The sequence below is a fragment of the Platichthys flesus genome, chromosome 24 (assembly GCF_949316205.1).
Source record: "Platichthys flesus chromosome 24, fPlaFle2.1, whole genome shotgun sequence".
NCBI lineage: Eukaryota > Metazoa > Chordata > Actinopteri > Pleuronectiformes > Pleuronectidae > Platichthys > Platichthys flesus.
The window spans coordinates 1,799,476-1,825,709 of NC_084968.1; the positions used below are offsets into that span (position 1 = coordinate 1,799,476).

Sequence of the window (26,234 nt, forward strand, 5' to 3'; positions counted from 1 at the left end):
CTGTTTTGGTGTAAATAACGACTATAATAATACAGGGGTCTATCAAGGGACAAAAGTCTAGAATATTTTTGGCATGAGAGCAACTGAATGAGCCTTCCAGGCCCAAGAGGTCAAGGGGCACTGAAGCCCAAGCCTAAGTCACCATCTCAATAAGTCAAAAAGCAAAATGCTATGAATATGCTTAAATTTAGGTATTTCCCTTCTCCAGCTGGCCATATAAAAAATACAGGAAATCACATCTACGTAATTCAGTATTAATACAATTGATAATGTCAATTAATTCATTGTCAAATCATTGTAGTGTGACATTTTTGTCAATAATCGTCGAGCGCAAATGACTCCGCTAGGTGGGAGGGGGGGCCCCAATATCAAATTCTGCTTAGGGCCCCCGAAAGGCTTGGGCCGGCCCTGTATGCAACTATGTAATAAGGGACACCTTCTCGAAACCACATGATACGTATCCTCTGCATTTGCCGACTTCTTGTTACAAAACATATCTGTGAAAAACAAATACCGGACAAAACAAATTACTATCAAAAGTGTCAAATTGTAACTTAGTCAGACATTTAAAAGATGTTAGTGTAAAACTTGAAGGCCACAGTCAACGCTCGCCTTTTCTCTTTAGTGTGTTCATCTTATTTCGTTTTATGGAGCCCACCTTGAAATGACTTTCACTCTGCCTGGTAACCATGAAACTAAATGAAGGCATCAGTGCGGCGTATCATGTCCAGAATCTGGCTCTACCTGAACCAGTCTCACATTGGGACTTCTTTGTACCTTAACCACACGTGCGCCCATGGAGCTATGTTGCCTCCGAGCTGACAGCTGGGGCTCAGACCTCACATGCACAGACATGCTATTGAGGGAAGAGTACCAACGTACAGCTGTGCTAAAAACCTGCCTAGTGTTGATTTAACTAACTACTCTTGGATCTTTAGAAGGGCTGATGAAAAGGTTATGGCACCAGTCAAATCAAAAAGTCTGCAGTTGGATCATGAGACTTCTGGCACAGAGAGCTGATATCATGTTAAAGTGTCATTCTTGGGCAAAGAAGTTCCAACCGTCTAATTTCATACTGGCACAGCACCATTCAAATAATCTGTGGCATTTACATTTTGATTATTATTTAAATGTCACTTCTGACACTCATGGTCTGACACAATTGATTTCAGGCAAATATAAGCATTTACATTTCCAGTCCTTTAATACATGGTTCCCCATGTGAAGCGCTCATTTTGAATTGGATGCATGCGAGCAAACTCTATTTTAAAGTCTCTGTAATAGCAGTGTGTGACTAAAGGTTCAGCATTTTCGCCCTGTTCCGTGTCCACGTGGAATTGCGTACTAATTTCTGTAACACGTACATGCCCACGGTTCCATTCATACTCAAATGAGGGTCCGTGTCAGCCTGGTGTTCCACGCCAGATCCCACATGCCAGTCCAGTAGCTTATTGTGCCTGGAGCATGCACAGTTGACACATGCAGTCAGCACAGTTACTGATTTTGAGCTGCACAAGTACATTCTGCAAAGGTCCCTGCATACCCTATAGCGGACATGGGTGGATGACATTCATGTCACAGGGATAAGCCGAGTGGCGGACACAGAAACTCTAATTCAATTTGCCTTGTTATACTCAAAAATGCAATACTAAAATGAAAAATGCAAGGAAAACAGTGTGGCATCAGTGGGATTAAGTTATTTTGAATCACAGTCTTTGGTGTTCGTGACCTCTGCTTAAACTGAGGAGGAAGCGGTCAATATAATTTGGGTTGGCAGGACTTTGAGATGTTGTTTCACCTCCAAAAAAAGAATACAAATCTGATAACTTTGAAGACTGCAGAGATTGCTTCAATCCTCGGAAGTGACTAGTAACAAACATTCATTTCCCGAGCATTTCATTGGACTCCTACCAGTTCCTTCAAAGGAAAAGGGACTTTATTACACATTTAATGGAGAACCAAATTAATGTGCAAGTTCTTGAATTGAACACAGAGGATGAACGGTGCAGTGAGTCAGAGATGCATAACAAAGAGAAAACCATGTGTCCTGACAAAAATTCGAGCTGTGAACCTGTGTGAGGCTGTGGAGGAGCTTATGCGGCCCTCATACTATATCAGAATTACAGTAAGGAAGAGTTTCAGACATGTCAACAGTGCTCATGCCAACAGGCTGAGCTGGGCCATACAACCCAAACAATTGTCTCTATATTCCTTTATTCATATTGATGCATAAAATACAACTAATGTGGAAAGAAACATCTGCTCTATAATTGGGTGAAACAGATGCAGTACAGATTTATTTTCTTTCATCACTACTTCATCAGATTATAATTGTTATTATAAAATAATATGTTAACTTTGATCAATTAATTACAGAGATTAATCAAAAAGTATACTAATCACACTCTATTACTCCCCTTGAACCCAAACAAGATGTGGACAATTCTTTGTGGAATGTCATCTACCCATGTCGGGCCGCTAAGTACTCTCGCTTGCCAGGAGCAAATCCTTCTGTTACTTATTAAATCCACTGTATGCAATGTTCTGGCTCTTTCAGAATGATGAATGAAGCTCCTTTTCAGTGAGATAATATGTTGACCAGAATATATAAACTGGCTTTACTTGAAACAGCTTCATCAACTCTGATGATGAAGTAGCAACTAATTGATATGTCTGTAAAATGGAAAAATGGAAAACACAAGGCTCAACAAACCAGGGACAAAAGTGTTAAATGGAAAAATCTTGACAACACTTATGAACCCAAAGATTCAATTCACAATAATAGACAGATGCTGGAGGCTTGGTGTTGTTGCTAAATGAATTTAGATTTATTTTCTGTAGGCAGACTAATGGGTTAAACAGTACAATAACACAGTACAATACACTTGGTGTAAATAATTTCACATTTTGGCTCCATTTAACTCACTAATGAAAAGGAGCCCATGGCTCCTGACTCAAGTCCTCCAGATCTGGTGTGTGGAGGAACTGTCAATAGAAGACAAATGTTTTATGGCAGGGCCGAGTGAGAAAGGAGAGCGAGAGCTGCCAACAGACAGCCCATATAAACCATGCTTCAATAAACCACTTCCTCCAACCTCCTTTCATTGACTGAACAGAGGGAGAGCCAGCATTTACAGCCCAGTTCCTGTTATTTGGTGGTGGCTGCCCCATGTATCTGTACCTCCTCCCCTTCCCCATCCTTTCATGCCGGCAGCATCAGCCAGCCTGCAGCTTTCATGGCTCTTGCTTTCTTTGTGTTCAACCTGTACAAGTAGGTATGATTTCTTAGGAATCATAAAATAATTACTGGCAAATTCCTGCAGCTCTTTGATCCCTGCCAGACACTGGAAAGGGGGAAGGGGCAGAGTGTGTGTGTGGGGGGGGGGGGGTCAGGTATTTTCATCCAAAAAAACACTGCCTCACGTTTTAACCCTAATGTGCATACCGGCTTAGAAACTCTCATACCTGTGTCGGCTGAGATGACGCTCCAGCTGCTGCTACTGTGTGTTGTCTGTGTTCTTTTTCTTTTTCAAAACATCCAGCTCAACTCCTGAAGATGTCCTTAAGTCTTACATCCATCAGTGCTTCACAAATTTGCTTTGTCATGTGAATTTTCCCAAGCGTTTTAGAAACAATGAACAGTTACAATTATAATAGGCAACAGGTTACTGTAAATACAAGTATTCATGCAGAAGGTCTGTGTTCAGAATTATCTGAACTTGCAGCAGTAATTTGGAATCACTTGACATTCCAACTTTTATACATTTATATTTATTTTATCTATTTAAGCTCTGACATGCTGCTTCCTGGCAGTGAATTACTCAGCAGTGGAAACTGACATATTTAGGCTGCTACAGGTTCCTTGCTAAAACTGAAAAACACTAAGAGCTTTATACTTTATACTAGCTTGTATTAAAACATAAGGAGTAATTCAGTTTGAACGCAGCACAGCTAAACTCAAAGCTGCATTGTTTATCTAACAACAAGAGATGACAGCCATTAAAGTGGCAATTTTCAAATCTTAGCACAAATTATTTTCTATTTGCCCATTCAGCAAACAAGGGACAACAGTAGCATTCATTGGCCGTCATGTATCTGAAACTTGACTAATTTGTCAACACAACAAATACATGATATGACAAAGTCAATTAATGCTTACAACAATAAAATAATTACTGCCTTGTAAATGTGTTTCTCACTAACCAGTTAAATAGTTTACATCCAAGTCTGTCCAGACTTAAAAGAATAAGTAAAAAGGCATTATGTGCATTTTGTAATAGGAAGCATATGGATACTTTGTTATGACCCCAAAAAATGTCATCACCTCTGACCATTCAATTATAATCACTGCAAATTTGAAAACAATTCCCAGTTGTTCCAGAAATGACAAACTGAGAAAAAGAATGACCAGCATAGAGGTGAAAAACAAATAAAAAATTATTCCATTTAAATCAAAGTTCACTTGGGAACATGTTCATGCACTTTCGACTGCCATTCCTCCGCAGATGCAGCTGCTCAGTTTTCACAGAGACACACAAATCACTGTTTCATCACCATTTCTTCTTCTTGATACCAGCAAAACATGAGACTTCAGCAGCAACTGTAAATATCACTATTGTTCCTTACACACTCAACCTCAGACTCTATTGACTTTATTTTTAACCACATTAATCTAAATAAGAAAAGACAAAAGAAGAAGCAAATGGCTTTCTTTATGGATAAGCTCAGGACTGACCACAAAATGAGTGGGATATTGTGGCTGACTGAAAGGACGTGAAGGGGAAAAAGTAAGAAACACTGTAGCTGTAAAGGATTCAAGAGACAAGGACAACATGGAAATTCAAAGACACAGAGTCTGACACATGTGAGCAAATGATAGCCTTCATTTTAGCAAACTGTTGCATTCAAACGTGTTCAGGTGCTGTAGTCACTCGCGGAGCAGTAGGCTGAATTCTGTGAACTGAATTAAGTATACTTTTAACTTACTTAAACCGTACAAAGTCCCTATTATTCAGCAAAACGCTACGATGATGTCACTGCTTTTCGAAACTGTATTCAGGCAAGCGTTGCAGAAAAGAAACCACACGTGCACAGAAAAGGCAGGAAAGCATCCTTCATCTCCCGCGAGGATATCGACAGTGCTATCATCACAGCTCAGAGGGATCACATGAGCAAAGCCACAGCAAAGAGGGGAGGAAAGCTCCGCAGCTTCTGAGACATATTTCAGCCCAGAGGATCCGTATCTTATGTATAGGTCACTGCAGTGACTTGACTTATGTGGTATGTGCACACCAGCCACAAATTAAGCTGGAGCAGAGGATGAGGGGAGTTAAAAGGTTTCATGCAAGCGTTCCAAAGAGCCCAGGAGATGGCCAGAGGCTAACATGTTGGCCCAATCATTAAGGCATCAATCTGAGGGTGTGTGTAATGTGTACACTGCGCGGGGCTTACACTGTCGCCAATCTGGCTCACAGAACAGACGGCTCTTTCTTTAAGGAAAGGAGATACTCTTCACCCTCAACTATTGTTCTCGAATTTAACTTTAAGGCCTTTTGAAAGTCCCAAAACAGGAGGTTGAAACTTAGCTCCAGTGTTGCTGAAGTACACTGTTTCAGAAGGTTTAAGTCACAGGAGCAGCAATGAACCAGGAGCAGATTTGTAGAAAACAAGACACCACACTTTAAAATAGCTGGATGAGCCTCACACAGATTCCCCCCCACCACCATGTCTCTCTAACGCCGGTTTCACGCCTAGCGCCGTGAAGCGATCGTTTCGGCGTTGAGTCTATTTTTTCCGCTTGACGCGAGCGTATCGCACCAGGAAACACACTGAAAAACGATTTTAAACGATATTGACGACATATTTTATGTGAGATTAATGATCAAATATGCATCCCATACTTTGTATTCACCTTCTGTTGTCCAGGAGTTTTAATTTTACCACTTTTACCGACCACATTATTAAATGTCCCCCTCTGCCCATCCACTACAGCCACACAAGCAGACATAAAGATAAAGAGAGAGAGAGAGAGGGGGGTGGGCTACGTATTCTCCACATAGGTTTGAGTGGAGAATACGTAATTTACCCTTGACACCCGACATTTAACGCACCCGACATTTAACGGAGCAAAGAGTGGAGAAGTTCTTCAACATATAATTGAAGTGGAGAAGTACAGTGAGTTGTATGATCCTCGGAACATGTTGTATAAAGACAACACTAAAAAGGACACATGTTGGGACGCTGTTGCACTTAATTTTGGAGCAACAAGTAAGTATATGCTTGAGAAAAATTATTAAATTCCGTTTTTACTGCAGGCTGATAACAGAGGCGCTTCGGCGTCGCTTCCGCGCCCGGTGTGAACCGCCAAGCACCGGCGCTTTAGGGATAAGCGCTTACGCCTCGCTTTGGCGTCCGGTGTGAACCCGGCGTAAGGAGAAAAAAAAAAAGTCTTCCTGGATGAAGGTTAACCTTTTTCCTGCCACTCCCTGAAACTTTCTAACATTTGACAACACACAGGATGGAACAAGCTCAGTCATACCATAAGGGATGCATCAAATTGTAAACCCCTTTTTCTTTTTTAAATGGGATCGGTGGGATCGCATAAATAGATCACAGCAACTTACACACATTCCTATTGGGAACCAATGAGGTGCTAAGTTACTGGTGTTAAACAGATGTGTCTGTGCTCATCCTCCAGAGAAGTATCAGACACGAATAAGACTACATTTCTAATTTGTCTGTTTTCCCAAAACTTTGTACAGGAGGTTCAGTTTGGTGCAACCTGTTTACCGCATATTCACTGTAGCATTCACCTCTCATCTATGTTCTTCCAGAGCTGGAAGAACATCTATCGTTTGGGATATTTTATGGTTTTACAGCAACACTGAACAAAGATTGCAGGATCAGACTCAATCATGTGAGCTGCCAATGCTTAACAATCACATACGTTGACACATTCAAGATGGCATCATCCAAATACCTCTGTACTCTGCTATAATGTCCATATGTGCATCCCCAGTCACTGTCATTGTAAACCAGGGTTAAACAATTGTCATGTGTCCAATAGAATGTGCTGAGATCATCCAGGAATTATCAAATGCCTTGTTTGAATGACACCAAACTACAGCCATCCAGGAGTTATACACTACCCTGAATAAATGAGCACAATATGCAGTTGAAAGCGAATTATCTTGTGCCCAGCACTTTGAAATAGGTTATTTAATTTGCCAGTTCTCCTCACACAGTTCTACAATATAATGTCACTTTTTATAGTTTGTGTCCCGGACATTGAGTGCAGAGCTTATTATATATATTATAATATATAGTCTATGCAGTGCAGAGTGAAGTGAAAAAACTGTGTTCATCCTACCTGCTTCCTCTGCCATGATGATTTTATCATCAATGTTCTTTTTTTTTCACTGTTCATGTGTGGTTTTCATGCAAGTTTGAATGATTTCCTGAACTGTTGTTATTTTTTCATACAATTTCAGAGATCTGTTAAAAAAAATTGCACAATCTTCAGAGTCAAGTTCACAACTTTTCACTGAACACTGCTGCAGTTTATCTCAGGACAGAGAAGACATTTAACTCTGTCCACAGACTGAGGGCATACTACCACTACCAAGCTGACTGCTACAGAGTGCCTTGTTTCCAGTTTATTTCATGTTTGTTAACGTTGAATTTATCGCGTGTCCAAAGCACAACAAATTCGGTTTGCAAGATATGTGTTCCACAAACAGACAGAGAGCTAGGCAGGCAGACCGACCTTCGTGGAATGAGTAGGTAGATGACGGAGAGGTTCACATGTGACTTCCATTAAGTTCTGATACGGATGCTAAAAATGTTTAATGCTAAATTTTAATTTCTCACTGGCAAATATACCATAGCCGGTGATGAAGAGAATTGAATATAGAGTTGTCATGCTCATAGAGCCTGACAAGGCAAACGAACACATCACCACACCCTCTTTTTCGTTTTTCTTTCCCCCTGGAACAAAAAGCACCTTGGTCTCAGAGACTCAGCTCTTGTGCATCTTGCCGTGCACTGCACAGACCACAATTCTCAAACTCTTTTCACCGAGCCGGCCTATTTCTTGCCCATTACACGCTCTTACATCTTTCCATAAAAGTGACAATCCCCTGAAATATCACAAACACCTTTGAAGGGATGCCATCTCCAGAGTAGATTAAATGGCAGCCGAGGCTCCAAATGAGGTGCTTAAGCAGCATGAGCCGCTGCCGCCTATTGGCAAAATAGCACCCCCTTCACTGGTTCCAAAGAGCTTCTTTACCTCCATTTGTTCAAACGGCGTTGCCATTTGGCCGTCTCCATGGCAACGCCTCAACACAGGCCCGTTAACCGCGTGGCAATAATGAAGCACAGTGGCAGCTTTACTGACTGATTCACCATTAATCTTAATGTGCGTCTGGCAGCTTCTCTTGGCTGCACAACAAATCAATGAGAGGGTGAGAGGAAGTAACACTTGTGCTCTCTTATCGCTTTCACATCCTGAGCGCTTTCTGGGTTCCTCTGCGGCGCTGTTCGTGTGCGTAGAAATTCATAAAAATGATGACATGTTGATAAGAGGAACGGCTTGAGCGATGAGGAAACAGCTGATGTGGGAAGTGGTTTAAAATCCTATCAGCAAGCTGTGTGAGCCTACCTGTCGTCTGTGTCTTTACAGCAGCAAAGAAAGCATGGTGGACACAAATCTCAACTACACACGTCTCTTAAATGAAACCTGCACATGAGCAAAAAAGGAAAGATTTCTTCACTCCAAAGTTTGAAATATGATCACGGCCCCCTGCTTTCACTGGCCCCCGGCTTTGAAACCCTGAGAGGCCATTGGGGGATCTCTGACCCACATAACTTACGCTTGCCATCCAGGCTGCAGAATCATGACACAAGGTTCACACAACTAACCTCCATTCATCGAACACTGCAGTCAGTTATGTAAGTCAAGATCAAAGACGAGGTTGACTCAGCACACTCAAATTGGATTCAAATGCAACAGGTCAATTTTTTCCTTCCTCTTTTTTTGCATCTTAAAAACAATTTACCTGAAAAAAGCGTATATTCACACATTAAAGTCAGCAGTCGAATCTGGCATCACAAACCAGGAGAAAGAGGTAGAAGGAAAAGGATTTTCCAGTCCATTAAGTTAAAGATGGGTCCTCTCCTCCCTGCACTGTCCCACTCCTCCTAACACTTATTATCAGGTTTCCAAGGCGACACAGTATGAAACCAGTTGCAGCTACTTTTCTGACACTCCAAAACCATTACAGCTGTCCATAAAACAGAAGAAGTAGTTCAGAAGAAGAAAAAAAAAATAAGGTATCTACGGACTCCAAACCCAGCCAACACAACTCAATCCCTTTTGACAGGTTTACTTTGAAACGTTTCAGTGCCTCCCATTGTGTTTTTAAGTGGATGGTGAGTCATTATGTGAGACACAGGTGAGTGAAGAGCTTCTCTCTTTATTTAACCAAACACTGTGGCCACACATAGAAAAAGGATACACACGTCACCATCCCTTGTTCCTCTAACCATAAATCAGGGGTAAACAACAGATCTCGAGAGCCTTCACTGTCGAGCCCCTTAACGCTCTGGACAGAAACACTGGAGTGCTTTTACTTTGAAACGGGTACAAAGAATGTTGCAAACATGTTTTGTGACATCTTAGATAATAAAACATTGCATGCAGAGAGTCGACAGTCAAAGAGTTCTTTCACTATAGTTTTAATGTCTGTTTGTTGAATTTATATAACAACTACAAATTGCAACACTGCCTGTAACAATTTCAAAATAAAAAACACTCCAGTGTTTCTGTTAACTGAATTCATTTATTTGTTTAAAAAAGGGATTTATTGTGAAATATTTGCAGCAAACAGAAGATGCACGGCCTCATGACGTATAGTACTGGTATATATTTAAGTATATAGTACTACTATTATAAGTAGATAGACAATAGTTTGATAATAATTTAATATTTTCACTAGAAACCAATTGCCTAAAATTAACTGGTTCCAACTTCGCAAATAAAATGGTTTGCTTCTTCTCTGTGAATTTGTGAAATAAAAAAATTGTGATAGTGAATTTTTAATTTATTTTGATCACACTGATCATCTTTCACCATCTTCTAATGCAGTGATTCTCAAATGGGGGTACGCGTACCCCTGGGGGTACTTGAAGGTACTCCAGGGGGTACTTGAGATTTTTTTTAAATATATTAAAAATTAGCATCCATTCAAAAATCCTTGAAAAATTGTTATTTAACAAATATTCAATAAAATATAAGTGTAAGTTCATGAGCTAAATTTTATATTCAGTAGGCTTTTCAATTTAATTATCCTAAAAAAACAGAGTCTCCCCCATACCGATGGTTTGACCCAACCTGGCACACGCCACCTGTCATCACCTGTCATCACCTGCCTTGAAAACTTCAACAATGGAGTCGAGTTGAAGTGCAGCAGCAATGCTGCTGAAACACGGAGGGACAAGTACCAAAGATGGCGAAACCAGAGCAGAGAGCCTTCCCTAAACAACACCGTGAGAGCTAGTGCCTCTTTGGAGGGGCGCTAAAATGGAAAAGTTTTCCATTGTGAAGTTAATGATTCATAACAATAAGTCCGCGTCTCTACCGGTACCCTTTCAAAATAAAAGCATGTAATACAAAAGCGGAAATGAAATTGTATGACCTTAAAGCGAGCAAATATGTCACAATGAAATAACAGAAAGACACTTCAATAATATTAACAATAACATAGATTGGGTTATTTACACTTTATGTTTTTTCTGTGGGGAGAGATTAGCCAACAGTGGCATTAAGCCACCACATCTTCAGCGGTATCTCCAGACAAAACATGAAAGTCATGTTGGTAAGCCAACTGAGTTTTTAAGAGGAAACTTTCTGAATTCAGGTCATCTCAAGACACGATGCGAAAAGCCTCCCCAAAGCCAACGGAAACAAGCTACCTGTCAGTATTGCTTTCGATCCTTAAAGAAGATATTTTAAGATGATGAATATTAAAAAAATATGTTTTGAGCTAATCTTTTATTTAAAACTAAGTTAATGATTTATTTTTTGGGAAGAAGTGTTTAGCCATTATTAAGTTCATGAGTTCAGTTTGAGAACATATCTTTATTATGATCCCAAAAGAGGTCACTTTAAGTTGATAATTATTTTGAGGTGCACAAATCTTTATTTATATTGAGATAATAATAAAAGACTTTAGTTATTTTATATCTTTTTATTTCATAATAGTTCAAGAGAGACCACTACAAATGAGCAATGTTATGGACATTGATGGAGTTTTAAATTTGAATGTGTCTAGTTACAAGGCTTAATATATCACATTACATCTTTCTTTCAACCAAAAATGCTTTGCGCTGATAAGGGGGTACTCGGCAGAATTTTTTCTTCGAGGGGGGTACTTCACTGAAAAAAGGTTGAGAACCACTGTTCTAATGAGCCAACAATAAAAACAACTCATCAGATTAACTTGATGCACAAAATAAAGATAACTGATGAGGAAAGTTGGCTGTGATAAGTTTCCTGCTGCTAAAATGTGAAAAACAAAACTGCTTGAATGAGAATTAAGTGGCTAATTAAATACAGCCCCAGTCCAGCAAGAAGCAATCAAGCAAATCAAGAAGAAGTGAGTGACTCTGCCAAAACTCCCTTTACAGCTTCAGCCATATTCACATGAGGACAACATCTAAATTGATTTAGTTGATTAACTGTGTAGGACTGCCTCTAAAAAGTGTCAATAATTCAATTTGCAGTTTTTCATATAGCAAGGTGACGTCTCAGTCAATCCTCTCATCTGCCAAAATGAAACATTAATGTGACTCAAAACAATTCTCAGACAAATTTTCTGTTGACTGATTGATCAACTAAATGTACTACAGTAGAGTTTTAGAGAGTCTTAAACTGAGAAGTTAGTAAACACTGCTTTCCCCATTTTAGTTTGAAAACACCGGGGCTGCGTATGACGATTAGGTATTTTCAATCACAACGTAGCTTTTGCTGATTCGTCAGCTTTCTATCAAATAACACTCCGCCAGAATAAAACAACTGGTATTAGCCTTGGCTAAAAGCGTGAACGCAACATGGATAATCAATTTCAAATTTAGTTGACCTTGCTTTATTTGCTTACAATAGTTGAACAACTATATTCTGTATTTTACAATGATTAAACTGCTAACATGTGTAGGAGACAAGCCGTCATTCGAGCAATACAATGTGTCCACAGGAAAAAACTTGTGTGGACAAAGATTGTTTTTCGGAGTTTAATATATTAATATGTATGTAGCCTTAGAGCCCAAGCTAACGACTTTTCTATCAAACTGTACACCAGTGGTTTTTAGCTTTAAGATCATTCATCCTATCAGATCAGAGAATTGTATTCACTGAATGTAAACATTTGATGAGATGGAGAGTGTGAAGGAGCGGGCCGTTAGTTTAACTGGATCCTCTTGAGCAGTTTAATAAAAAGTAACTGCACAGTAGCCCTCTCTCTGATCTATTACACTGTGTTTCAGAAGACAAACACTAAGCAGCATTTGAAGAGCCAACAGAAATGGAATGACTGTGGCTGGCAATTTGTCATCCTGTAAAATGCAGATGCACCAAAGCCCTCACCAGGGCTGGAAAGAACTCATGGCATGTGTCATCATGGGAGACCCTACTGATGGTTCTGTATTCTCCTGAAGGGATTTAGGCAGAAGTGTTTGAACCACACGTCACATTCATAAAGAATGGACTTCAGCTAAAGGGCGGGAGGAAAGATGCCATGTGCATAGACTGAAGCTCATCTGATTCCCTATAATCAAAGGCTTCTTAAGATAGATCCAAAGTTCTGAAGGTTCCATATCAGGAAATAGAGATGTGATATATAGACTGCTATAGACCTGTCTATAACCTGAGCGAACTTAATTAGCCCAACTTGAAAACAGTCCAGAAGTTTCACTGAGTTTGTAACTGCTGTCAAACACTTTCTGACAACTCCAAAGAATCTCCAGACATTCTCTGGAGGAGCTCTATGTGAGACTGCCAATGTCAGTATGAAAACTTTGGCTATTTGCTCCATCATTGCATTGTAAAGCTGTTTGCATCACTACGTGTTGCGTGCTCACTCGCTTTATCATGCTACTGGATGCTTGCACTATGGTCCATCACATTTTCACCATGCACGCAATGGGATCTCAGTTTCAGCTGCAGTTGTGGCATTAATACCGTTCTCTCTCTCTCTCTCATGTGACAGCTTATATTTCACTGTAGTCTGTGTCCCCGTTAGATGTGAGAGTGACCTGAGTGGGCATGCACCACTACCCCAGTTACCGCCATAAATTGAATTAAGGACCGAGGACGCAAATCATACAGTCACATATAGAACTTATATTTTACAATGAATTTCACGAAGAGAAATGGATTCTGAACAACAGCCTTTGCTGTTTCTTCACGGTTTCTGTTATACAAGATCACAATCGTAACTTTGCAAACAATGGGAAAAATGTTCCCTCTCAAATAATTTTGATCACGACTTTGCAGAGCATGGCATGACAAGGGAACAAAGAAGAGCAATATACAGACGGTTTGGTGTTCATCTGCTCAGATTTCCAACATGCAGCATGTTGCACCGAACATCTCCATCTCTTTCTATTGATAAGAAACTAATGATGGAGGTAGAAAGAAAAACAATGGCTCCCTTTGTCAAACAGCTACAGAACAGGTACTTTCTATACAAACAAGGAATTGGAGAAATGAAGCACCAGATCAATCGGCAGTGACTATAAAAAGAGCCACTTCATCCCTGAATACATTGGAAAGCTTCAGATCGAATGTGACTGCAGGTCGCCCAGTCCGTCTGCATGAACATGAACATGTGGCCACAAAGTGAGACAGCCCCCCCCGACTTAGCCGTGACACGAACACCAACTGACACATTGATCCCATTTCCAATCACTAGAAGAAACGTCCTGTGAGAATCTGCCACGTTCATTAGTGAGTGTACAGCAGAGAGGAGTCAGCGAATCAAGAAGTATCGCCCATTGTTATTATCAGGCACAAAATCAGGAATCAACACTGGACTGATGCCAAGTACCAGTCGTCATGTTTGCTGAGGCGACCATGGTTCAAGAGGCTAAGAGCTTTCCAGAATAAGTCCCATTTAGACGGCCATCAACTAAGCCGAGGGTTGGCAGTTCGATCCCTGGCTCCTCCAGTCCAGTGTCCTGGGGTAAGATACTGAACCCCTAATTGCTTGTGACTGCGCAGACAGTGTATGAATAGTGTATGATAGAAACAAGGCACTGTATGAATGTATCTTGTACTGTTAAGCACTTTGAGTGGACGTGAAGCCTGGAGTAGCTCGATATAAATACAGTCCATTTACCATAAGTCCATATGTTGTTGCAGCTTCTATAGAATGGGTGCATGTGCAGCGTGTGGGTTGGATGAAAAGCGATTATCAAGCTAACCTCGACTTTAAAGACTTTTTATTTGCAATACTTGTATTTCAGGGTCATCGGAGATTTAGCGCCTACAGGCCTGCGACCGACTAGATTCACGCGAATGTCCTCCACAAGTGACTTCTACCCGTCACTGCTCCACCTCTACACCCTCACGCCAAGCAGCTCTTACACACAAGGTTTATCTGTCTCATGTCCAAAGGCTACATCACATGTGATCACTTCTGTCTGGCAGGGTTTCAAACCGACACGCTGTGGAGAGAAATTTAGCACAAAAAGCTAAATGCACCATTAAACATGATTTCCAGTCCTTCCATTATGTCGTCCATGAACTCCAGAGGAAGGGACCCACATGAGTTATGCCCTCGATAACTACTACTTCCCTATGTCCTGACTTCTATGTAGACGAAAATATAGTGGGCTCAATGACAAAAGAATAAAACCCTTTCAGACGCAATGTTATTGCATCATTATCGCAAGGTTATGACGTGCATAACCATTAACCCTTTCAGGATGAACGCATGTTGACTGAGTATATTTACATATGGAAATAAACTTGTTAGTTGCAGTTTTTGCCGTGATGCGCTGCTCTGCTCTTGAATGACGGGTCGGGCTGTTCCTGCTGCCCTCTCTCCCGTCTGCCACGAGCGCAATGCATGATGGTATATAGTGCCCGGTTAGTGAACATCGGCTGGACACTACTTTTTCTCTCTGCATATAGTAGAAACAATGAGTGTACTATATAGGGTATGAACATTTTCAAATGGCATTAACAAATTGCGAAGTCTTGGGATCCCCCACTGGATTCACCACAGGTGGGAGGGTTGATGATGCTTCTAACAAGCGACAGTCGCAAAAATGTTTAAACATATATCCCGGTGAAAAAGCGATGTCACAGACATAGAAGACACAGACAAAATGTGTCGAGAGATTTTGTGGTGATGGGAGCCGATGATGGTGTCGGGGGGCTGTAAAGGAAATCACCTGATCCACGCAGCAGAGTTATTAATACATCACTTCCTGTCTCTGTCTGCTGCATGCCGGCTGCTCCACCTCTCGCCTGAATAATCATTTCTTAGAGTTGTGAACGCGCTTGTGAAGAAAAACCTCACGCTGTTTTGTGCATGTGTGGAAGGCAGACTACAGGTAGCCTGGGTGGCCAACTCACCCCGATGTTACCTGAGGGTTATGTCGGAAAACGGCTCAAGTAGTGGGACTCTCCCTAAAGTGATCAGGGAGCGATTTCAGCCACAGCCATGGATTCTTTGATTTGCCACTAAAAACCAATAACACTCTGCACCGCTGTCTCTTCACAGAACCATACATCTACTGTCTGCCCTGCACAGACAGTAAACCACAGCGACTTCATGGCTTGATTAGGGGCCCACGAGCAGTGTGGATGCTTTCTGATAAGGGTCTCCTCTCACAAAATAGGAAAACAAGCTGCCACAGAAGACAGCACGGTGCACAGCTGCAGAAATACTCGGAGTGGGGGGGTTTACCTCTTTTTGGTTTGGGGAAGCTTTCGTGCAGGTGAAAAACCACCTTCTCCACAAAGTGCTGGATGTTGCTCTGCTCTGGTCCTCGGACAAACACCATCCAGTCGTGGGTGAAGCCTTCCACTGTGGGTTTCTTTCGGACTTGGGCACGGTGACCGAGTTCTAGTTTCACCTGGACAGCACCCTGCGGGGGGGGGGGGGGGGGGGGGGGGGAACAGGAGGTTGGATTTATTGCCCACAGAAAAATCCTTATGTGGATTTGATTTTGCTCTTTTTTTTATTTTCATCCATCGCAGCCCAGTGCGCATCCTCGACCCCCGCATTGAGAATTCCGATGGAAAAAGTGCAGATTTAACGCATCAACCTGACTCGCAGCCTGCACGCGAACTCTGGAGTCAAACATCCACGCGTGAAGCAGAACACGTTTCCACGCACTTTAAACTCCCGGGAAATTGCGTCAACTTTGCACAATATTCAAAGGCCACGTTACAGGAATAGCAAAAAACAAATTATGCAGAAAGTTGACATGTTATCCGATTCATATAATAATGCGTGGATAGTGTGCAACACTGCGCCGAATGAAACTGTGGAGTGAAAAAAATCCTATTAAAAATTTACGCTGTAGCGAAAACTCTCTTTTTTGCAGACAAATACAGAGAATTTATCAAATGGGAAGTTTTATTAAGGGAGTTCCGACTTGCACGGCTGGTTCCGGATCGGCGGCACGTATAGGCTCTTGCTAGCTGTGTGGAAAATCCTCGTTACGGACTAAAAGCCACCGACTCCTCCGGTGTGACACAGCGGCGAAACGTCCGAAAAACACGGTCCCGTTAGAGGCCGACACGCCAGCAGAGCCCCCGGCACGGTACTCACCGAGCTGGCCATCCTGGAGGGCCGCACGTTACTGTTCTTTCATGGAGACCGAGTGTGGAAACGGGAGCGGAGGTGAGGACAGCTTCCCTGTGACGGCGGACATGGTCTCTCCTCCTGAACCCAAGTCACTCTACACTTTCACGGGCTCGCCGGCTGTCAGCCACCCGCCACGAGTTCAAGTCGTTCCGCTGCGGACTTTCAAAATAAATCTCCCGCGGAGAAGCCGTTCCACGTGGAAGCCAAAACCTAGTTAAAGGGATAGTTCACCGAAAAAATTAAAATGGCCTCAAGCTCTACTCACCACACTGCTGATGGAGAGGCAGGGTGATGTATTTGACTCCACAGAAGACTTCAGGGGTAAATAGGGTTGCAGCCAAATCCGATACAATTGTTGTAAATGGTAAAAAAAAGACATAGAATGCCTCCATACTGCTCCTGTGGTGTCATCCAAGTGTCCATAAGCCATGACCCTCCTAAAGAGCCCCCAGTCAATTCAATTGTATTTGATTTGGCTTCACCACTGCTTACCGCTGAAACTCCAAAACGGTTTGGACGACCCACCACATCATAATGAGTTCACTTTCATTTTTGGGTGAACTCTCCCTTAAAGGAATATAATGTTTAAGCAAGATGTTCATTATTCATAAATATGTAATGACTTCTCATAGCTTTAATTATAGCAAAGCCGTGGCCAGGATTTAAAAGACCACCTTTGAATATTTCACATTTATATTTACTGTGCCGATGATTTCATTGCCTTTACACTTTTATTATTTAGATACAATTCTATTGTTATTCACTATTATCTACCAACTAAAATTCAAATGCGGTGCTTGTTCATTGCTGCTATTTTATAATTTTGTGTTTCACAATTTTTTGGAGAAATGTAGATAACTATGATTCGGCATGTTACTTTTCTGCTTGTCTGCTGAGCTTTATGCTTTTACTTTGAACTTATTGAATCCACTTCCGTCGACTTCTGGGTGTAATTCAGCCACCTTCGCGGCTTTGAGTTGTAAAGCGCACGCGCAGCCTGGTGTACCCGCCGGGGCCGTAGAATCAGCACGAGACGGAAAGGTACCAATCACAGAGCAGTGGACACACGGGCAACCAATCAGGTGGCGGCAACTCTCTTATGTTGCCTTCATAATATCCCGGAGGAAAACCGGCAAACGAAGCAAGTGCGAGCAGTTTAAATGAGATGGTGAAACTTGCTTTTGCAGTTGAATGCCAGCATCCGTGTGCAGTTAATGGGACCATGATGTCGACTTGACTTTAAACTATTGAACTTGTCTATCTTGGTACTATTCTGTAAATGTCCTATTTTACATTTTACATTTTACATTTTTTGTATTTGTCTTCCAATAACATGGGCTATTTGTAATGGTAACATTCCCAGCAAGTTGACGCTAAAGCTTTTGGTTTACTTACATTACTTATCTCCTCATTATCATAATGAGGTGACTGCCATCTTGTGAAAACAAAAACAAAAAAGAATGACTTAATTTTTGTAATTGTTATTCTGTTTAGATGAGCAAACTTACAGCATTGAATGATTAACAGCAAATATATACACAATATGCCTACTCACATATACCACAACATTATTGTTTATACCTCTATCATTACAATTATCATTACTGCCCCTGTTATCTCTGTCATACCTCCCTACCTCTTTTGTAGAAATACTTTAAACATTGATACATCTCTCCACTTATCTTGGAAACTCATGTATGTTGTTAATATATTGGTGTTTAGTTGATGTTCTCAGTTACACGTGGCATCTACTGCACCTCTGTCCACCTGGGAGAGGGATCCTTCACATATGGCTCTCTCTAAGGTTTCTATGGGGCTTCTGTCCAGTTAAAATGTTATTTTGTTAGTTTTTCCTAACTCTTGTTGAGGGAAACTTCACCTTGTTAAGCCCTAATGCTATATATTTAGTATATACAAAATAATAACGGGCCTGTGTCCTCTAAACACACTCATTATTTTATATTATTCATAACCTGATGTATTATATTATTTCTGCACATTTTTGGTAGATTATAACTCATATATCGGTCTCAATGACATAGTAAAAACAATTCAAATTTCAGACAGGCAGTCACCGACTTCCACAGGGTCCTATAGACATCAATGAAGGATTTAACAACCCACTGCTGTATTGCAGCAGTGCTGAGTGGAATAAGTGAGCATTAGTGAACAATAGATTCGAAATGTACTGTATGTTTGCAAATGAATATCAATACTCATCTCCACCTTTGTACATTGCATTGTTTTTTATCCTTGTTTAGTTTGAGATTACATTGTTTTACATCATTGTATTTATTTGCAGCCTCTAATTAATCACTAGATTCTAGTGTTCTATTTCTCTGTTTCTATACCTGGACCTCAGTACTTAGCTTTGTTCCCTCTCATGTGCCTCATGCTTTGGAACGACAATTAATGTCCTTGAATCTTGAATCTCGAATCTCGAGTCTTCAATCTTGTCAAGTTGTTCTAGAGGCTGCAAAACAGTCCATGCAGAAGATGGCAGGTAATCACCAACAAAATAAATTGTACCTTGGTGGACAAAGCAAAGTGTACATTTAGAATTAAAACTTTTAAAGCACAAAAAAGAATCCCAGTTTTCAGGAGCTCAATATATAGATATATAAAAAGCTCCAAGCAAGTGTAAGGAGGATTATAAAAAATACAACAAAGGAATTTTGGTGAAGTGTTTGTGACTCAGTTGGTACATAGGGATACAACAATGTATATGAGGATGATACAAACGAATGAATGAGATTAAACGAGCATTTGGGTTTCCAGTTTTACATTATAGTAAAAAATGAGGAGAAAGCACAGATGTTGGCAAAACATTAGTGAAGACAGGGAAAGAGGAAGAGAAGAGGAGGGTGGAGATTTATGACAGCCAGAGGAAGATACTGCTGATCTGTGTAAAAGTCGGTGCTGTAAATGTCTGTTTATGTTAACATGCTATCAAAAACGTCATTATTGGTTTTGCATTTACATTTTATTGGCTAAACCAAGTTCCACAGTACATTTTTAGAGTAAACATCACGGCGCGCGACGGTTTGGTGTTTTATCCCTTTTGGTCCTCGCCGCTCGCCGTAGATCCACGCTGCTTCTCAAGAGGATGAGTGAGGTAAAGTTTTTTGCAGCAAAACGTTGAACTGTGATTAACATTTACTTGCGATTCTATTACACACAACACGCTGCTGTGTGGCTGCAGTCCACCTGTCTTTAGTGTTACAATCGACCTGTAAGCCTTAGTTTCGGTCACTAACTCCTGATTGCTATTATTAGCTGGTGAAGCTAACTTACTTTGCTAACTTGCTTGTATTTAATCGTTTTTATACTTAAACATTATTTCTGGACGCAGAGAGTTTGAGTTCAACGCCTTTGTGCTGAAGTTCACGTGTGAGTGACGTGGAATGAGCCGTGCGCAGCCAGCATCAGGTGCTCGACTAGCGTGCAGTAACTCCAGTCGAAATATCTGTCAATTTAACATTCGTTTACTCTTTAACAAGATATCGTGGCCCTCAATACGCATTTGGAAGCAGTGTCCGACGGAGCAGCACGTATGTTTTAATTCGGCACGAATAGAATCCACCAGTCGGCTGGTTTGAGAGATTGAAATGAAATAAATGCTGCGGAAATGCAGCACAGTTAGGCGGCTAAAGCAGAAGCAGCAGCAGCATCATGGTGCTGATGTGAGATCAGCTGGGTGAATCCGATACTGAGTCATGTATTACATAACTCATTATATACTTGAAAATACCCCAGCACAAGAGCTCTGGAGTAAGAGAGATTGTTTTAAGCCTACAGCACTTTATTTGGTATTTTTGTTAAATGTTTGAAGTGGTTTTAACACTCCAATTGTAGGTACTACAGAAATGTGTGTGTGTCTTTACTTGTCTGATTGTTCATGTTATTCGCTTCCATGCACAGTCAAGTGTTCACATGATGTTAAAATCATACTTTTTTTAAAGATAGATACATTTTTGATATAAATTCCAAAGCAAGACCCATTTTCTCCTCTACCAAGCTCACAAACCGTTTATTACTGAAATAATGTGTAATAACATCACACTAATAAGACTTTAAAAAATGGGTTTATCATATCAAGTTCTCAAATTTTAAAAGCATCATTTACTGAAAATTTAAAATACACTCATTATGAACTCACCACTAAGGTGATGTGAAGTATTTTAGTCCACAAAACACTTTTGGAGTGTCAGGGGGAAACAGCGTTGCATCCAAGTCCAATACAACTGAAATAAGTGGTGACAGATTCTTCAAATGTCCCAAAACATCAACCTGGAGCCACGTTCACGTGTGCACGCCGCTATGCTCTCGCCCAAGGGGCACGTGACGACACCAGTGATGCTCAGCGGTAATTGCAGCTATGCAGCGATGCTACCAGAACAAGCAATGCACCCGCGCGCACCCTTGGACGAGAGCTTGTGTGGTGCACGTTCTGTGGACTAAAACACTTCACCTGCCCCTCCATTGGCATAGTGACGGATAGATAACGAGGGAGTTTTCATTTTCCGGTGAACTATCCCTTTAACCTGCAGATGAGCAGCCACACAGGAACCTTGCCTCCATGAAGTTCAGCCTCAAAGCCTCATGGGACTTTTCAGCAGTCAGTCTGCCAGAGTCTTTCCAAAAAGGTGTATATAACCTGAAACCACTTCCATGTCTTCAGCGAATATATCAACCTGACATATAATTTGTGTTTTCAGATCACCACTTTAGTAGAAATATAAGTTTGAGTTTTTTTTTGTTCTTCTGAGTCATGTTTAAAGCTACCAGACAGCCCCAACAATATACTGTCAAGAACCGTTGTCATTATCTCTTATTTTTGCGTCGGTTGCGTGTAAGAAGCGGCTTCAAACCCCACTCCCTCGTCTAACATTTTGTGGGAAGCTTTTATTTTGAAATCTACGTTGGCAGGCCTGCATCCGCGAATTAGATGGTGGTTGATGCTCCTATCGGATAATAACTAATTACCAACAGATTGCTTGTCGATCAGTTTTCTCTTGATTGATTAATTGACTGACTGACTTATTGTTTTGTGACTCACAGCCCCGATAAGATGCGTGTGATGGGGCGTGAAACTGAATCAATGAGCAGTTTTATTAAAAAACCTTCTGAGGCACCTTTCTGTGTCGTGTGTCAGCTGTCTGTGTCCCGTGCTGCTACGATCTCTGGCCTCCCAACGTGGCCCAGGAGTGAGCAATCCCACGTGCCCGTCCGGCATGTGCAGCAGGAGCAGCAGCCAGTGTCACACAGTAAAGCCTCAGTGCGGTCATTTCTAAAGCACTGTTGGCTCAACACTGTTCCCGCATTGTCCTCACTTGTATTGCTAGTGCAGAGCTGGCAGTACACGGCAGCCTATATTGTTTTTGCTGTTAAAGTAGATGTGCCTCGGAAGCCACTGGAACGGTTTTACCGTGTGGACTTCTGGAGGTTTAGCTGACCACGGGTAGCACTTGAGTCAAGAAGAGGCCAGTTTTTGCAAAATCACAGGCGTCGGGCACAGCGGACCAAACAGTTGCTGAATCAATAGTTTCATCTTTGTCAAACTCCTCACACTGTTTTAAAGACTATAGAGATTTGATATATAAGCAGCGCCGGTTCTGTTTGTCCTGATCGACAGCCCCATTCTCCACTAACACCTGTAAATGAGCTCTGGATGAAGTTGAGTCAGTTGTGAGCAGCTGACTTACCTGTGCATGTGTCAGTGGGAGCTGCTGTCAAGTGAGAGCGAGCAGGGCGGCGAACAGGGAGGGAGGGCAGGCGGGCTTATCAGTTAGATAACAGCAGGGGGGTTTGGATTGGGTCTCTGTGTTTGGGGAGGGGGGGCTGCTGGTGGTGGGTCAGGCTACATGAACCCCCCCCCTACCATGTTTATGCAATTGTTAGAACAGTAGATCAGTTTAAACACTATCTAGGAGTCAGGGAAGTTGAGTAAAAGGAGTAAAATATTCTCATTTCGGTATAATTTTTTTTCTTTTCCAAATTTGCAGGGATATTTATCCACTGAATGGTTTTTTTGCCTTCCCCACAGTATCCAAGACTTTAAACAGCTTTTTAAAAGTAATCATAATAATATCTTCATCTTTTGAGATTTTTTCAACAGACAATATGAATATTAGTGGTAATTCAATAGTAGAGATAAAAGAGCAACATGGCACCCAAAGTAAATTCAGGAATACACCTTGTGAAAATTCCATTTTGTATTTACTCAGGCAGAGACTTGGGGCCCTGATGACAAACGCTCTGCCCCATAGTTTTCAGTGTAAATTCTAGAAGTGGCACCAGACCCTTCCTCAGAGATCACAAGCTGCACAGAGGTAAATAAGGGAATAAAAGATCAGCGATGCAGCCTGGAGCCAAGTCATGACAAACCTTAAAAGTTATCAACACAAATTTAAATATCAATCCTGAAACATACAGGAAGCCAAGGTTAAAACGATGAAACGTCTGATCTGTTCATATTGCTTGGGGAGTGCGGTCGTTTCAGGGTTTTCGGACAAGGACCAGAGAGAGACTGTTCTAGTAAAAGAGACGTGAGGTAACATAAGCATGTATTCTAGTTTCTGCATCTCCTAAACCCAAAATGGGTTCAAATTTTCCTGAGATGGCAAAAACAAGAATGGTCATCAATCTTCTTTTGAATGAACAAAAGTCCCAAAGAAACAAGCCCTGTGGAGTTTTCACCACTGTTGGCCCCATGACGACACAGACACACACACATACTGTAATATACAAAAAGTTTCTGTCACTAAAACTGAAGTGAGGATGCTTTGCCACAGAAAGTGCAGATAAGTCTTGGTGACCACTCAAAGTACTTTACAGCACAGTTTTTTCCATTCAGCCATTCACACACACACACACACACTTGTCAGGGAGGTTTCAAGCGTCGTGGAGAACGTTTCACAGCTCTTCTGTGGATTTAGTCCGTCTCAAATTCTTCTGTCATTGACTCCATGATGCTGAGACGAGATCGGGACTCTGTGGGGGCCAGACCATCTGCTGTAAGACTCCTCGTTGTTCTTGTCTCTAAAGATAGTCCTGCAGGTCTCTGGATGCATGTCTAGGGTCACTCTCCTGCCGCAGGATGACCTTAGGACAGATCAGATGCCTGATTGGCCAACCATCCTCTCAACTCATGCTTAGAAGAGGAAGCCAAAGAAAGGGTTGCTAACTAAAATATCTATCTATTCAAAATTTATATTTCTTGACACCTGAATTTGCAAGACATTTCAAAAGTCATCTTGCATACCTTGCAGGCGCCTGCCTGGGGACAGCTGGCGCCTGCACACCCCAGTGTCGGGCCTAATGAGACAACCTGAGATGGCTGGTCCGCCTGCTAGGTAACCCGTGAGTCAGAGAGCGAGGAGGTATACATGTGACTTGTTAATAATTCAGAGCGAAATTATGTCACGGCTACGGGATGATAATGTCAGGCAGGGATCGTCTTCCAAAGGGTCGGGCTCTGAATACCCCCACACACACACAATGTGTGACCCATTAGTGCCATGAGGCAACAGGTGGCTGCATCACTGAGCTTTTGTCTGAAACGCTGACCTCAGCACAACTGATACGTGATAGTCTTGAAGTAAACAAGTTCACCAAGCTGCCCCTCGGAAAATGTTCCCTAGTAGCATTGTCTGACATTGGTTTATTGGGAGTTGAGAGAACAAACGTATTAGGGATGGGCATTTGATTAAATAGTCTTCATCGATCGTCGGCAGAATTAATGACGAATTATCGATTAATCATTAATATTTTTATATTTAAAAAATCACTATTTATAGGCTATATTAAAATGCAGTGAAAATAAAAAAAACAAAGCGTGTTTCCTCATTGAGATCTTTATACCAATGAACATAATATGCGCTGCCATAATCTTAAGCAGCGTAGCCGACAGCTAGAAGCCCGTGCTACTAAACACAACTGAACTTCGTTTTTTTTTTCTCCGAAATAAAATAATAATATAAAAAACAATCATGTTATACAATATCTTAACCACAAATATATAATTCTAAGGTCTGACAGGTTTTGCCAAATGTAACTTGAAACTATCAAACAAGGCACAGAATCGAGAAAACTGTAACTCATATACAGCTTCAGCACCAGCCCACGGATTTGTGTTGAGAAAGATGAGCGTGTTAACATCCTCTGGGGTCAGACACGAACGCAGCCTGGTGACCGTCAGTCCAGCCGGCGAAAAAAAAAATGGTCCCACTCTATTCTTCGCCATGACCTCTTCATGTTTACTTTGGAAATGGAAATACACGGTAACTCGCAGGGAACTGAGTAGGCCTATGGCGGTTTTTTCAAACACTGCCCCCCGTGGTCAAATGTGTAATTACCGAATTTATCGATGAAAAAAATATTTCATCGACGAAATTCTTAATTGTGCCCATCCCTAAAAAGAATTAATATGAACACTGTTTACCCGTAGTACTTTTTGTACGCTGACTCTAATTGGGTTTCTATCTCTCAGGTATGACTTGCAGACGCGATGGAGGGTCTGAAGATACGGTTTGATTTTCCCAGCCCCGTCGTACAAGCACAGGTAAGCTGCTGAGTCGTGAACCTTGTACACCTGATATGAACATGTGGGTTTTGTGATCCGATCACAAGTGGACAACAACAAGTACAGGTGTGAACACACTTGCAATCGGATCATGCCAGACCACAGTTGGAGGTGGTCTGTGCCACGTGTCCACATTCTTTTTGCTGTGTGTGTGAACGCGAATTTGTCCTGGGCCACATATGAAGGACCTCCTGCTCAGCTGGCGTCCTCTGACCCACTACAGTATCACTATGAACTGATTCTATTTTTACTCTTATCTGTGTTCTTCGGACCGATTTTATTTGTGGCTAAGCTAAAATATCAACAGACCACAACATCATGGTTGATTGTTTTGTTCAACTGCTAAGGTCTTTCTTTCCAGCTGCACGAGATTCATTCAGCCCCCCCAACAATTTCCCTTTGCGTATACTTGTTCCACTGTTTACCCCTGTTATTTTTGTCAGTAAATGAATGGTCTCTCTCCAGGATTGACCCTCTCCAATTAGTGTTTACTACAGTAACCATGGAATTAGTGCATTTGTTACGCTTGTCGATGACCCATTGTCTTAGGATGGGAAGAAGCAAACGCTCAGAGTGCAGGTGTCCCTTCTGGGTCACACTGGAGAGGCGAGTCACCTAAATAACCTAACCTAACCTGATATTAACGTCTGTCCCGATAGATCCCATCACACGCTGACGGCTTAATGTCTGCATAAACACCGTCACATAGAACTGCGTACTTGTGATGGGCTGACTCAGCATGGAGGGTAAAACTAGATCTGACCAGGCTC

At 41.6% G+C, this 26,234-nt stretch overlaps 2 protein-coding genes across 4 annotated transcripts in view; one reads left to right on the plus strand and one right to left on the minus strand.

Moving 5' to 3' along the window:
- The window catches only part of mllt3 (MLLT3 super elongation complex subunit), a 48,985-nt gene extending 32,015 nt beyond the window's left edge, over positions 1–16,970 (minus strand). For all 3 annotated transcript variants that reach the window (XM_062384250.1, XM_062384251.1, XM_062384249.1), the window contains exons 1-2: positions 16,845–16,970; positions 15,975–16,155 (exon numbers count right to left, since the gene is read on the minus strand). In XM_062384250.1, coding sequence (XP_062240234.1) covers positions 15,975–16,155; positions 16,845–16,856 — 193 coding nt within the window. In that variant the 5' untranslated portion in view covers positions 16,857–16,970. The remainder of the gene's footprint in view (positions 1–15,974; positions 16,156–16,844) is intronic.
- A 2,989-nt stretch (positions 16,971–19,959) lies between these two features.
- The window catches only part of focad (focadhesin), a 38,745-nt gene continuing 32,470 nt past the window's right edge, over positions 19,960–26,234 (plus strand). Inside the window, exons 1-2 of the mRNA XM_062383768.1 lie at positions 19,960–19,995; positions 25,372–25,443. Coding sequence (XP_062239752.1) covers positions 25,390–25,443 — 54 coding nt within the window. The 5' untranslated portion in view covers positions 19,960–19,995; positions 25,372–25,389. The remainder of the gene's footprint in view (positions 19,996–25,371; positions 25,444–26,234) is intronic.